This window comes from Chamaea fasciata, unplaced genomic scaffold, assembly GCF_029207755.1.
Source record: "Chamaea fasciata isolate MVZ Bird 193981 ecotype frontalis unplaced genomic scaffold, bChaFas1.0.hap1 SCAF_2, whole genome shotgun sequence".
NCBI classification, from domain to species: Eukaryota; Metazoa; Chordata; class Aves; order Passeriformes; family Sylviidae; genus Chamaea; species Chamaea fasciata.
Window position 1 is genome coordinate 17,098,761 of NW_027094087.1, and position 16,035 is coordinate 17,114,795.

The window sequence follows — 16,035 nt, forward strand, 5'->3', positions numbered from 1 at the left end:
GCACTAAATATCACAACAGTCTGAGGAGTTACTGCCCCTCACTTCTGCCTTATTTCAAAACATGGAAGTTACCAGTGACACAGCAGCATATTCTGTTCCACCTAGCCACAAACTTGCAAGAACATGGGCTAGTGCTCCCGATGCCAACCCAGCCCAAAACCCAGCTTTCCTTCCAAGTTAAATGGCTGTTGTTTCAACCCTACCATATAATAAACTCGCCATTCCACAGAGTAACAAAAAATCCCCCAAAACGAGGCAACTCAATCAGAACCCAAAAATACAATACAAAGTGTTCAGTATAGGATTCTTGTCACTGCTGTTTGCTCTCTTTCATTATAAAGTGGCAAGTCACTTTTCTGCTACACAATGGTATTTACATAAACTGCCACCCTAACCATGAGGATAACTATAATGTGCATCTTGCTAGATTACCCAAAAAACTCATGCCTATCCCAGGGTCTAAACTGTGAGCATTATTAAGATATTCTTTGACTTAATCACTCTGACTTCATTTGTCAGACTGAAGCATCCAGACTCATGTCATAGGAATCACTATTCATCAGTACCACCCTGCAGAGGGGAGGGGAAAAAACCCAACCAACCAAACCTCCACAAAAATCCTGTGATATCTTCAAAGTTTTCAACAGATCACGTCAAACACTGATGTAAGCCACAGTGATCATTTCCAACCAGGTCACCTAGCAATTACCACAAACACAAGTGAACTCCTAGGCACAGGTTTCTTCACAATGCATTTCTCATTGGCAAAGTCAAACAAGCTCTAATATTGATGTAGAGAATAATGACTTCATGTAGGTAGAGGCAAGGGACCTCAAGAGGCCACTCAGTCCTGCTCAAAGTAGGTCCAGTTATATCAGACTGCTTGAAGATTTACCCAGTCAAGTTTGGAATATCACCACAGGACACCGATTCCTCAAATATTTTGGGCACCTTCTCCCACACAGTGGAGTTTTACTTCCTTACATTAGCTCAGGATTTCCCACACTCCAGCTAGTTCCTATTCCCTTGTGTGGGGCATCTCTGAAGAAAGCATTGATCTACATTCTTGATACATTCTCATCAGGCAGCAAACAAGGGCTACTTTCCTGCAGCTTTCCCTTCTCCAGGCTGATCAGGCCCAGCTTTTGCAGCCTCTGCTCGCACACCCTGTGCTCCAGTCCACACAGTGACTCACTTCTGGGCTTGCTCTGGTAGCTCTGTGTCCCCCTGGTACCACGAGCCACAAACTGGACACAGTGCTCCAGTGACAAAGAGAGGTAAAGGATTCCTCCCCTCAATCTGCTTAGCAGAGCCCAGGATGAGGTCTCCTTTCCTTGCTGTGAGGACAAACAGCTGATATTGCTCAATTTTTGTTGCTCACCAGGGCTATAAACCTGTGCCTGCCAAGCTGCCTGCCAGCCCCTTAAGCAACAGCCTATGCTGTTGAATGGAGTTGTCTGAGTCCAGATGTTGGACTTAAAAATCACCCAACTGTTTGGGCTGGAAAAGATCTTTAAGAGCACCAAGTCTACCTGTGGGCCTGAGAGATTTTTAGGCTGCTAGCAGCTGCTACCTTTTCCCAAGGAAAAGTTTCTCAAGAAAGCTTTTTCTCAAAACAATCTTGGTAAACAACTATCCTTTCTCAAAACAATCTCTGTCCAGCTGGTGTTTTCTGTTTGTCTAGTTTAACTAATGGCATTAGAGAGGTGTCATTCCTACTCACCAATCATGTTAAGTCTGTATCAGAACACCTTATAAAAGGTAGCAAGAATTTAGAAAATGAAGCCTTATTTTTCTATACTCTTTGCCTTCTGAATTATTTGGAGTCTTTCATGTCCTACAGCGACATCTACCCATTAAGTTAAGACTGCCAAGTCGAACACTAAACTAAGTGTCACATCTACACGTGCTGAGTGACAGCACTCAATATCATCTGCTCCATAACCTTCCCTGGCACTGAGGTCAAACTGACAGGCTTGTAGTCCCCCCAAACCTCCTTGCAGCCCTTCTTGTAGCTGGACATCACATTTGTTAACTTCCAGTGAAAGAGAACTAGGACTGCTGGTAAATGATTCAAAGTGGCTTGGTGAGCACTTCTGACAGCTTTTTCAGTAGTCTTGGGTGGATGCCATCTGGCCTCATAGTTTTGTGTGTGTCTAAGTGGCACAGCAGGTCACTGACCATTTATCCTTGGATTATGGGGGCTTCATCCTGCTCCCCCCATCCCTGTCTTCCAAGATCAGAGCCCTGGGTACCCAGAGAACAACTAGTCTTAACATTAAATACTGAGGTAAAAAAAATCATCATGTACCTCATCCTTTGTCACTGTCTCACCCCACATTCAATAAAGGATGGAGATTTTCCTTAGCCCTACTTTTGTTGCTCAGGTATTCATAAAAATAAATTTTTACTTTCCTTTACAGCAGTAGCCAGATTAAGTTTCAGTTGGGGTTTGGATCTTCTAATTTTCCACCTGCAAACATCACACCCTTGCAGTCCTCCTGAGTTGCCTGCCCCTTCTTCCAAAGCTCGTGAACTCACCTTTTCCTGAATTCCAGCTCTCTGTTTACCCATACTAGCCTAGCTCAAAGCATTCTAGACACTCTTCCTCACCTTGCCAGCCTGCCTTTCCTGAGAGGTACAAATCCAGCCATGCAAGCTATTCCACAACACTGCTGGAATCCCAATGAGATCCTAAGTCTGCAATTGTGCTCATTTGTGCTGCCTTCAATACAGAAGGGATAAAAACAATTTCCATCACATCCCCCTTGGGCAGTTGTTGATTGCTCCTTGCATCTTTTCTTTTCAGATTAGAGCAAAATCAGAGGCCATCTCAACATGCATAGTTTAAAACCCTCCTCACAAACTAGCAATGCTTTTGGAAAAGAGCCCTCCACCTTACTTCATCAGGCAGACCCTGCCTCTGGTTCAGTAGTCCCTGTTTCTCAGGGAAAATTCAGTGACTAGAGAAGTCAAATTAATTAATACCTGATCTTTCATGCATTTCACAGTATTTACACCAGGCAGCACAGGAAAGCTGCAACAGTCAGCCAGAATCTACATATTAATTACAAGACTGCATGGCACACATGCTGAAATGACAGTCAACCCAGCTGGCTAGGAGAAGCAATGAAGATATAAATTAAGAATTAGCATATTTCTGTGCCTGTATTTACAGACTTGTGCAGTGCTACATCAATACTTCATTGTTTTGTTATTCAGTAACTTAATTTTCCATAGGTATATATTTTCTGTTCTTCCGACACTACACAGCACTTCTCAGACTCCACCTCTCCATTCATCATCAAGGCAAACTTAAGTTGACTCAGAACTAATTAACGGTCAGTTTCTGGATTTCACAATTATGATTCAACTTTATGTTAAGGCATAAGGTCTAACAAAAACGTGATCACATTCAAGCTACATGTCCTAGAACTACACCATATTTTACCTACTCAAAGGCAGGAGTGGAAAGGAAGATTTCTGAACTGTTCAGTTCTGATCAATGAAGCCAAGAGTACACAGGTTGCTTTCCCTTATCTTAGTTCATCCAGTATAAACACAGTGCAGTTTAAAAAAATCAACAAAAACCCCCAATTAACTCTGACAGATACCACCAGAAATGCTGGCTGGTTTTGACAAGCCAAAACTATCGACATTTAAAGGTGTGCCACACTGAAAAGCAAGGTCTATGAACCTCCTAACCTAACCAAAAAGTTTTAAGCACAAACCTCCTGACTTGGGATAACTTAAAACAAATAAAAACATCACCACAAAACCAACTATCTAGGGCATTTCAGCCATTTTGGGGACAACAAGGCAAATGAAAAAATAGTGCTGTATTAACATCTTTGTCTTTAGTAGGACATTACTTTTATATAGGAACAATAAAGCAAAAGTTCAAGCCACACAGAACTGAACATCACTTCAGCTTTAAATGGAGAAAGGGACACAGCAGAATCAGAGAGACTGCCCACTGTATTTAGTGGTATGAGTGTACATGGTCCACATAACTACCAAAAACTTATGTACAAGCAGAGTTTCTGAATTGCTTTAAATAAACACTCTTTTGGGTTCTGGGGAGTTTCTCTTTTGGCTTTTTTTGTGAAACTACTAAGTAGTACCTGAAATTCTGAGTGCTCAGTAACAGTTATAAATACGCAGCCTTTCCTGTCCTCTGCACTGTACTTCCTACACTGAAACCAGAAAGCCATTGATAACTGGTCAGGAACACTGACCCATGTGTGACGTCCTAGAGGAAGGAACAAGACCTTCAATCCCTAGGAAAGCCCTGACTGCCTTAAGCAGAGCACTCCTTCACTTTTTGTATGTTGTCTTTTCACACACCACCTACTCTGGGGAGAACTGAGGTCTGCAGGAACAGAAGGCAAGTTGTACTTTGCACTACATAATGTTGCCAAGTCTCAAACAACTTCAGAAGGACAGCTAAATATTAACTTCACATTTTCAATTACTTGTAAAGTTTTAGTGTTATCTGCCAACATTGAACAACTGTGGTCATACAATGAAATATAAAACAAACTTATTTTGTCAGGAGCAGCAAATCTCAGCTGTCCATAAAAAAATCTGATGAGTTACCAGTTACATTACAAAGTTATGGGATGCCTGCTGCCCCCTGCATTGCTGACACTGCTGGCTTTTTTTTAGCTCTTAAGGCCAGCTCGATGCAGGTCATTCCAGAAAGTTAACCCTTTTTTGTCCAGGAAGTGCATCACGACTTTAAGCCTAGGGAATGCTGTTTAATAGCTGCTCAGTTTACTGCTAAGCTACATTTTCAGTGTGTCTCACACTGCCACCCTGCTCTGTGCTGTCCAGGATTGGTCTTACTGGCTATTTATTGAATAACTGAAAAGATGTGGCCAGATCTTTATTTAACCAATTCTCTAACAGATATAACTTACATTAGGAAGTAACAACGGGATCCAATTTTGAAGTAAATTTTTAACAGTCAAACTGATTTATAGGAAAAACTTGTTTCAGACTTTACTTTGACATTTTAATCTAAATAGAAGACTTTCAACTACTTCTACATTTCTTCCAGGGCTAGCAACTATAATATACTAGCTCCTGCCTGCCCATGCACACTATGAAGCTCATTTAGACTGAAAGGGACTTCTGGAGGTTATCCAATCCCATCCCCAGCTGAAAGCAGGGCCAACTTTGAAGTCAGATCAAATTGCTCAGGGGTCATACCATAGTCAGGTTCTGAATATTTTCAGAGACAGAGATTCCACAACCTGTTTCAGGGCTTCGTTCTCTGTGTGGGAAAACATCCTGCTAACACACTATAGAGATTTCCCTTGTTGTAGCTTGTGTCTGCTGCCTCTTAGCCTTTCCCTGTGCATAGCTAAGGAGAGTCTTCATTTTCCCTCTCACTGCCTATTAAACACTGTCAGCAGAAATGAGGATTCCCCACTACAGATATTCCTCAAAGCTGAACAAACTCACTTCTCCAGCCCTCTTCATACGTCATGTGGTGACTACCTACCTTAGTGGCCTTTCACAGGCTCCTCAGCACTGGCCTCATACTTGGGAGCACAAAACTGTGCATGGTACTTTTGAGCAATCTCACAAGCTCCAAATAGTAGAGGTCCAAATTGCTTTTCCCAACTGTCTGACCATGCCCAGTGTGCTCTTCCCCTTTTGTGCCACAAAGGCAAACTGTCCCACAAGGACCCTTGTGTTCTCTCCTGTAAAGGTACTTGTCACCACGCTGCACCACATCTCTGCTGCTGCATGGGGTCATCCCCTGCCCGGAGAGACTTGGCTTGGTGCTTGCCTATGAACTTCACAAGGTTTCTGACCTGTGGACATCCCATGCAATTAGCCCAAGTCTCCAGCAGATGAATTGACCCTCACAGTCATTCACAGTATCCACAAACTTGCTTTAAGTGCCTTACAACCTGGAAGAGAGGTCAGAACACAGACAAACTGCCTCTGCACTGGTGCCACCAGTGACAAGCTTCCAGGTGGGCTCCATACAGCTGATCAGAACCTTCTGAGTTCAGCAGGACACAAATTTTAATCGACCTAATAATCCACTTCCTAAAACATATCTCACCGGTCTGGCTGCAAGGAAATATTAGGAAATCCTATTAAAAGCCCCTTAAGGTTTATAACACTCACTGTTCTTCCTCTGTCCAGTATCTAGTCTCATGTACTTAGAGTAATTAATTCAGGACCTCTTTCAACAGCAGTCTCAGATTGTGGAGACACCACCATAACTGCTCTTCCTCACTTCAGTTTTCACCTATTTGAAGCCACATCAATTTATTATACCTAAGACATGTCCCTCAAGACTCAGAATACACAGCTATAGAGTAGTTCTGGAAATTCACCACAAAAAGAACTTTCACGAACAGTTCTATAGAGTCACACAGTCCTCACCTCTTTCTGTAAGGCAGGACACTGCAGAATCATTTAAAGATTTTCCATGAAGATTATACAAATCTGTTTTCCACAAAAGATTACATTCTGATTTATCAGGAGGTAACATAAGTTATTTAATATTCAGGTGGCAACACTGAAACATCAGTTGTGATAATCTGGTTATAGTAAAAAACCTTACTATAAAAACCTTACATCTGTTGAACTTAGCAGTTGTGTTACACATATAAAATCAGAATGGTCTGGGTTGGAAGGGACCTTAAAGACTGGAACTAGACCATATAAGCTACATGCAGAAGCCTGAACTAACTATGATACCTCAAACAGAACTTAGTATGCTTCTTCCTACAGACTCTATCCTGGATAAATGGCTATATTACACTTGCAAGTTATCAGAGGTAGATTATTTTACGCTACCTCAGCTACCAGTAACACATCGAAACTTTCAACAGGATGCATTTAAATCTCCCAGAAAGAGATTAATAGTATGGTCACAACCATCACTTTCTCATAGCTGATTACTTTAGAACTACAGCGTCTTTTTAAATGATACAGTACCTTAAAGAAGTCATAACAACATTACTTCTGTTTCAAGGAAGTTTATCTGTTGAAATCAAAAGTACACTGAAGTGTTTAAAACACAGGAACAGTAGCACTGGTGAAGGGCTGAGAAGTGGGTTTTTATAATGCAATTATCAATCTTTACAAATATATTCAAAAATTATATTAAGCTTAACAGCTCTTGACTTCCCTTCTCCAACCATTAGCAATCAACCTTAGAAGAGTTAGCTATTCATTTGGCAGGGGCCAACAGATGATGTTGGAGAAATTAAAGGAATTTGGGAAAAGAAATTACCCCCAAGTTATATACAAGTCAGGACTCTTGCTCCCTAAGTTAATCTGTTGCTGTGAAGAAGTTACTTGGTATTTGATGTAATTTAACTTATACTTAACTAAAGTTACTATTTTTCTACCAAATTATATACACTGAAAAGAAATTAAGCTACGCATCTTGAACATTATGTCAACTTCTTCATATTCTTTTCCAGCATCTCTTCATTCAATAGGCTGGTTTTGGTTATGCTTGTTCCAGCATTAATTAGTTTTCGGCTTATAGCAATACACCACATGCAGCATGGGTGGTATTTCAAGTTAAAAAAGCAACAGAAGTGGGCAAAGAATGCCCACACAATACAGGAGTAAGGAAAAGTTAAATCCAACACTAATCTACGCTCTTCTAACTGAAGGGCTAATGAAAATAACAAATCCAAAAGTAACCAATAAATTCATCAGGCTAGCTCAGTTGGTTTTTTCCACTCATCTGTACACATATCAGCTATGGAGGCCTGCTTGAGTAGTCTATTCACATTTAGCAGGAGATTGCCATTTGAATGACTCCAAATTTGCACATGCCACTGCATTACACTGATAGCACTAGCACCTGCCAAGTATTCAAAACAACACTCACTTTCAGAAAACATCCTGCTCTGTACAAACTAATCCCAGGACTAGTTTAAGAGCTATAATGTAATACAAGCCTTGACTAATGGAAAAGGAGAAAACAGTGAATCCCTGTAGACATATAAAGTTATCTTAAATGCCAGATAATTAAAATCTGATGTGGGAAGGGGGTTGGGGAAGGGAAATGGGCAAGAGCTGTCTACTGCTGCAGATAATCTTAGTATCCCTGTCAACTCAAGAGTTACACACAAGTAGCCTTCACACAGGCTAAGATGGATGCTATTTATAACTATCAAAAATTAAAATTGCTTTTACTCCTGTACACTACTTGAAAAACAACTGAAAAGAAGCAAAAATACTGGACAAAAGAATGCAGCTATGATAAAAGAGGATTGTCCAGAAGCTTGTTACTGCTTTTCATTACCTGAACTAAAAGTGATCTTCTTGATAACACACTGTTGGGGATTAGGTTTGTTCCTTCTTTCTCTAAAGAATTTTTTCCCCATAAGTTACCAAGGAGACCAAGTGTTGGATACTTGAGAGTACTTAACCGAAACAAAGAGGTGGACAAAGTTGGAGGGGGGAGATAACGCAGGTAAAAGACAGAGCTTCAGGCAGCTGTGGGCTCTTCTTTTTTCGGCGTTCGGGGAGAGAGAGAACGGCTGTTTCTGGCTGGAAGAGTTTCACTGTGGCCAAAAGGATCCAGTCCTGGGAAATCTACTATCACCGGTCCGGCCTGAATCCTGAGTTTTCTCTGCCACCCGCGGGAGCTGGGCCAGCCCTGCCTCGCCTTCGGCTTCTTCGGCGCTGCTCCTCTTGCTACAGTGTGACCCTGCACCCCCTGCGCTGCCGGGACACCCTGCCATCCCAGCTACCAGCCCGGGACTTTTCCACTGTTTCAGCTTGGTGCTCTGAGGATCCTGCAGGGACACTGAAACCAAACTGCCCTGGGTTTTGTGAAACAAAGCCCTCAAAGTTCTTGGTACTGTTTTCGTTTGTTATTAATGCTGTAGTTGTTTGGTGAGGGTTTTTTTGTGTTTGTTTGCTTTGTAATACATACTAGTAAAGAACTGCAATTCCTATTTCCCAAATCTTTGCCTAAGAGCCTCTGATTGTAAATTTACAATTGCAAAAGAAAAAAAGGGGAGGAGGGGAGGTTTACACTCTCCATTCCAAAGGAAACTCCAGTTGGTTTTTTTTATTACCTGGCAGATACCTGTCTTCCCAAACCAAGACACACACTAAACTTTACCTACCTTTACTTTCCCATACACTTGGAAAAACCAAGGTGAAAGGAAAGAGGACATCAACAGAAGCTTTAAGACCTTCAAGGTTTTATTTTTCCTTCCTGCCACTAATTTTCTTCTATTGCTAACTTATGGACAGACAGACCAATTTTTGGGTTCACACGTGAAACCGTCCAAAGTCTGAAAGTTAACTACCTGAAAAGTAACTCCTGAAGCACTCATGCATTGGATAACACAAAAACAGTTGGTGTTTTCACTGTGAGTTGGAAGTTGTGCTACACCTCAAAGCTCTTCATCACCAGCCCATGTACTTAGCTGTGTAATAAGCAACAAAGGGCCAGCTTTTCTAGAATCAATGAAAATATTGTCCATGAGCCCCCTCAGGAGCCTCACTCATACACACCTCCACCTCCTCTCCATGCACTGTTTCACACCTTCACCATCCAGGACATCCAGCAGAATAAGACAAGCTTTCACCCAATGGCTTTGTCATCTCTCTCCATGACAGAGACAGAAACACAATAATGATTTCCCCTGACGTAGCCTTTACTGCACGTGTCACTCTTTATTTGCTTCTCATAAACTTCCTTGCATATTTCCAGATTAATTTTCCACATTCCCACCTCTTCTTGTAATTTCTTCCCATCTTCAGATGATACTCTTTTCTAAGCAATCCTTCTGCTTTCTAACCAGGAATAAAGAATACTAATGACCCCTTTAACAAGAAAGCTTGATCAACCTATTTCATGCCTAATCAAAAAGTCATCATCTCCATCCTCTCAATAAAAATACATTACTACATTTCAGATACCTATTAACTCTGAGGCACTGAATACAACTGCACGTCAATAAAGTACCGCTCAAGAATCATGCTTTAGGCTAACCCTACCAAAAAAACCCCATAGAAACACAGAAGAGTTTTGGCTAAAGGTACCTTTAAAGCCCATACATACCTCCACCCCTAACAACCACAAAGCCCAAGAACACATGGCATAACAAAGTAATAATAATTAATTGCACCTATGCCTATTTTTCACTTAGCAAATCTGACCACTCACTTCCAACTATCAGTTGCCTTAGAAAATTCCTGACAGAAGTTTCTGCATAACAATCCGCTTACCAATCAAAACAGAAGTCATCAGGGTAAAAAAACCAACCAACCAAGAGAAGTTCCAATAATCCTCATTCAATACAACACATCTATTCAAAGCTGGAAACAAGAAGCACAAACCCAACCAGTGCTAGAGCAAAGTAATCTGTCATCACAGAGCCACATAAGAGGCACACACAATCTCAGCACTCTCACTTCTTTGCACACACATCCAAGCAGTCTGCAGCAGCTGTGCCTTCTGATAAAAGAGCTGTTTGGACAAAGCTGAATTCAGCCACACAACAGCAGGGCAGGCCACCTCCACAGCAACAGGCTACTGTAATACCAGATGCAAAGATTATTGCTCTTCAACAGATAACCAAATCAACACTAGAAAAGGACAACATTTACCAACAGCACTGCAGGTAGCTGGCACTTAGCAAGATTATCCTCTGTGTACCAGGTTATATTTTTCTCTTACCTTAATTTCATTCACTCCAGATTTTGTTTCTACAAATTAAAATTCAAACTTTTGATTCTAGAGTTTCCAACTTATTTATCCTTTGAGCTCCACAAATGCTCCACTCACTAGCCCCACACACTGCCCTCTGTAGCAACACACTCCCAACTCCTTTTCCTTTCTCACATCAAATGCAATTTACATCTGATTGTGCTTACCCTAAAAGCTCTACTACAAGCACCTGAAGGGTAATCAACTGCTACAGGTGCTCTACAAAGGTTACATATTTTTGCTTCTCCTGCTACAGCACAGTCTTTTGTTTCTCAATATCATCCTGTCAGCAATACTACATAAAAGGGAACAGAAAGAAAGCAACCTAGATTTGACCATATTTCTAAACAGGATACTTGACTCTCTAATCTCACAAAAAGTAATCCTGCTAGAGCTACCTTTTGTTCACTATCAAGCAGTATTCATATTCCATGACATAAAATTAAGTTGAGAAGGCAAGAGAGAAACACTGTTAAAATCAAGTAACTGTTCAACTTTTACATAGCACAAGTGGCTAAACAACCATCACAATTCTTTTATTATACTCCAAGCGTTCAGATCCTAACTCAAATAACATTGTACTTCATTTCCATATATATGGGAGTTCTTGCACACCAAAAGCATCACAGTGTAACAGTAACATTGAAAATTACAGACTTACCACAATGAAACAGCTAAGAATTCTTTAAAAAGATCACACCACATTTTCCAATGACTTATCCTCAAGTACAGGCTAGACAAACTTCAGCCAACTTTTTAAAAATTTTTTATTATCTAACAATCCAGATTTAAACTCTCCTATCTGTTGTCCTTACCAGTGCAGCTGCTATGTTTGAAACACAGCAGTTTCATACACTGCCCAACCTACTACATGGTTCATCACTATGTCATTCCAACTTTTCAAATATCTTCTACAGCATTCCTATTCCTTCTTTCACTGCTATCATATTGCTTCACCAAACACCTGCTCAAATGGGCATTTATTTCCATACCATTAAAAAAAAAAAAAAAAAAGAAGCATATTTAGACATGGATTTCTAAACCTTTAACATAACATTTAACACACAATGAGGAAAAAACATTCTGTTGTCTTTCTGGTCACTCTACTACACCTTCCCATTTCCAAGTTAGTAATCTGCTCTGCTTGACATTCTAATATGCCATGACTCACCCTGAAAAATTAGTAAAAACATTTCAAGTGAGATGGTTTTTGTCAATAATTACTTGGGAATTTTCTTTTTTATTATTTTCATATACGGTACACTGCACACGTATATTATCTACACCTTTATAACCCAATCCTTCCAGCTCTACTACTAGGAGTTCTGTATTCCAGCCTCCTTTAAAAAGAAAAAATCATTGGGATCTTAGAAGACATATGTATACTTCTTTGTCTAGCCTTAGCGGGAAGCTTAACGTAACCAGTAATTTAAATTGAAAAAAAAGATACTATTTCTTCAACAAAATACCTGAAAAATGCATCTTGTACATCCTTCCTTTCTATTCACCTCACTTTATGGTTCTGCTTATTTTTAATTCATGCTTACATTCCAAAAAATTTGGCAAAAAACTTTTCACTGTGTGCAAACTAACAAGGCACTGGAATTATGAGGAATTCATTATTTAGTAGCACATAGGTCTTCATTTGCAGCACAGATGAAAAGTATTTGCTGCAATGCAAAATAAGTTACTTCATGGATTAAAGGTTAGGATGATGCTTCTTATGGATGCCATGCACAACCCCTAGTTCAAGGTTACACCAGTTTGATCATGCAAGTTTAGTACACGCTTTGTTGCATCGTGCACTGTTTGACTGGGAACTGGAAGAAGTACTTGTACGTATAACCTGAAGCCAGTAGTCTTGCTTTTGTAAGAGAAGCAGCATTTATTAAAGCAGGTCTATTTTTACACAAAAATACAAAAGTTGCCGTTATTTCAGATACCTGATACATTTTCTCTTTCCCCCTTCAGTTTTTTGGTGCGAGTGTTGAGAGTTTTTTAGCAATATTTCTCTGAGGAATTACAGCTCAAATAAATCATTGTTTCTAACCGTCAATCGAAATGACTGGATAAAAATTGATTTGGTTTTGTAGTGACTTTATTCTATTAGGGTTGGCATTTTCTGCGGTACCATTTTCAAATCTTCCTTTTGCTAGCATCATCAGAACTGGCTGAGTAGCAGCACAAAAGGCAACTAAAAGTAATAAGTGGTTTTGGGCTCCATCTACATGAAAATATGCTCAAAATATATTTAAGAGCCCTCTTAAGATCCATAGTAATAGCATTTTTCCTCAGAGTCATATGTTACAGCTGCAGAAACAATGAAAACAACTGTGGGAAATTTCAAGGTGAAAAGAAAACTAAAACTTAAGATATTGCCAGGGATACTCTTCCCCTGCTGATTACCTCCAAGTCCAAAAGTCTGTAGCAGTTAAGTTTTCCATTTTATCCAGAGATTATACTTCAAAACTTTGTGCTTGAAGAACAAAATTATTTCAACACAACATTGCCGCTTCTGGCAGATGTTCTGAAGTGTTATCAGTCAAGTTCACTTATGCAAAAAAAAAGAATCTGGGAAGACTGACATCCGAATTACGCTCATCAAGACTAAAATGGTTGAGTCTCTGTATGACACTAGGCACAGATGCTCTTAACTTCATTGTTACTATTAACTTCACATTTAGATGTAAAAATAGCTTGTCAAGGTTATGTCAAGTCTGCACCTTCACTTATTTAATTGCAGAAGAGCAGAAATAACCCTGAACAAAGAAAGGAGAAAAGTGCTAGTGCAAAAAGTTTGCCAACCACATGAAAACTAAGTCTTCAAGCCTTAAAGTTTGAAATGTGATGACTTCTCAATATTTACAAACTTAATAACAATCATCTTTTTTGAAAGCTACATCATTGCCAGAGGGGGGAGACTATTACATGCACGAGCACAATCCTAGAGCGCCTCAACTCCCTCCCTGAGAAAGCATTTCTCAGATACTACACAAGTGTTATACGGCGGCATGGCTTGCTCCTTCCTGGGTATTTTTATCGCATGAACCTCCAGAGACGACCTCCTCTAACTTGTTCCTCCTTCATTAAAGAGGGAAGGGACACAGCGTCTCCTATAATAAAATATCCTTGCCAACTATTCATTACTGCATTGGGAATACAACGGCAGGATGAAGGTTTTCGATTTGCTCTTGTCCAAGTCTACTTTTATCCCCTCTCATCTTCCACTGCTGTAAAAAGAAATGACATTACGCACACTACACCGCATACAGTACAACATAAATAAATAAATAAATAAATAAATTCCTGTTCCCTTTCCAACTGCTACGTCGCTTGTTTGTTCCCCACAGGAAGATGAACGGGAAGGGGGGGGGCGGTGATGGCATTTTCCTGCGGGCGGTCACGCCAAGTCCGGCGGGGCCCCGCACCGCAGTGCCCTCCGGCATCAGCTGCTCGGGATGAGGGCGGTGTAGGGCGAGCATACGATCCCCCCTCAGCAGCAGCGGCGAGCGACCCGACACCGAAACCAGCACGGGTTTCACCCTCAGTGAGAGGGAACGACGACACGACACCGCCGGAGGCAAAGCGCGTACTATTCCTCCCCCCAGGTGCACCCTGGTAGCACAAAAATCCTTCTGTCCTTCCTACAGGATGGGGAAGGAGAAGGGGGGGGGGGGGGGGAAGCGCCCGTGAATTCCCGCAAACAAGCGAAATGCCGCCGCTCGGGACGGGAATTATAGCGGATAACCTGCCGCCCGCCGGGGAAGCCCCAGCCTCGGAGAATAAACTTCCCCTGCCGCCCCACCCGGGCCGCGGCCGCCCCAGCCCGACCGCCAGGGAAACTCGGCCTCCCGGGACACCCGGTCTCCCGGCGGCGGCCGCAGTGGATGTTCCCGGGGGAAGACTCCGTACGTCTCCTCGCTGAGGGCTCCGGTTCGGACTCCTCCTCACATCCCTACCTCCTCCACCATCCCAGCCACGTCCCGCCCGTCTCCCCCCAGGGAGGGCGGCCGGCAGCCCCCACCACCTCTCCCCGCCGCCGGGCGCCACACAAAGTTTCCCTCAACTCGGCCGCGTCCCCCGACGCTGCCGGGGCTCGGGTTTCTCTCCTCCTCTTCCTCCACCCGCCCCCTCGACCGTCCGCCAAGGGGAAAAGTTCTACTTACTGCAGCAGAAACGAGAGAAAACCAGCCCCAGCAGCCCCAGCCCCGGCCCAGGAGGCACCGCCGAACGCAGCAGCCGCCGCCGCCGCTGCCACCACCGGGGGGAGGCACCGCCACCAGCCGATAGGAAAAGTTCCCGGCGGGCGGGAGGAGGCGGCGAACGAGGGAAAACAGCAGCAGCCTCCGCAGCGGCTCCAGCCCCTGCCATGCTCCGGGCTTGGCTCGCAGTCGCCGCCGCTACGACGCCCGGTCCCGCTGCCCGCGCCGCCGGCACCTCCCCACACGGTGCCTGTGTCACTGAGCGGGGCGGGGCGCGCCGCTCCCGCCCTCTCAGAGCGGGCCGCACCACCCGCCGCAGGGAGGGGGGGCCGGGGGAAGGCGGGACGCGTGTGCCGGGCGCCTCCACCGCGACCCCCACCACCTCCCCCCCGCCTCGGGGCGAGTCGCCTCGCCCGGCCTTTCCCGTCCCTCTCTGTGGGACTCGCAGACGCACCCCCGGCATCGGGGGGGGGGGGGGGGGGGGGGTCCCGTTGGTATCAAGGGCGCCGCGGGAGGCTGGTGGGAGGGGGCGTCACGGCGTCCTCCCCCGGAGAGCTGTTGGTATGTCCCGCCCCGCCCCTCCCGGCACCGCCCGAGCGCGGTCCGGGGCTCCCCGGCCGGACAGGGTACCCGCGCCCCTCAGGCTCCTGTCGCCGCCGGGCTGGGCCGGCCTGGGCGGCCACTGCCCCGCGGGCTGGCGATCAGCCAGCAGCGCTCGCCCCGGGCGGGGAGCGGCGGGGGACCGGCCGGAGCCCATTCTGCCAGGCGCCGGGCACGGGCATTCCTGGGAGCCGGGAGGTCTGGCGAGAGCCGCTGCCGTACGGCCTTGGGAAGCCGAGCCGGTTCCTCCTGGGCGGGGGCGGCTGGCCGCTGGGCTGGGACCCCGCGCTGGGGCCGCTGGCCGCGGGTGTGCAGCCCGTGCCTCGTGGTTTTGCCAACAATAAACTTTACCGACGTTGTCCTCGCGTCGCTTACGCTGCCCTTGGCAGAGCCCCGTGCGGGGCGTGCAGTGTGTGCCGGGCGGCGAGGGGTCGGGCAGGGGCACCGCCACCACAGCACATCCCGACGGGGCTTGTGCCGGCGTCTGGGCGGCACCCGGGGACCGTGGGGCGCACG

The 16,035-nt window shown here is 44.2% G+C and overlaps 1 protein-coding gene across 2 annotated transcripts in view; it reads right to left on the reverse strand.

Moving 5' to 3' along the window:
* The window catches only part of NECTIN3 (nectin cell adhesion molecule 3), a 69,490-nt gene extending 54,336 nt beyond the window's left edge, over nt 1-15,154 (reverse strand). Inside the window, exon 1 of one of the 2 annotated variants that reach the window (XM_066175063.1) lies at nt 14,884-15,154. In XM_066175063.1, coding sequence (XP_066031160.1) covers nt 14,884-15,088 — 205 coding nt within the window. In that variant the 5' untranslated portion in view covers nt 15,089-15,154. The remainder of the gene's footprint in view (nt 1-14,883) is intronic. The other variant, XM_066175071.1, reaches the window with a different exon arrangement.
* Nucleotides 15,155-16,035: the final 881 nt, after the last annotated feature.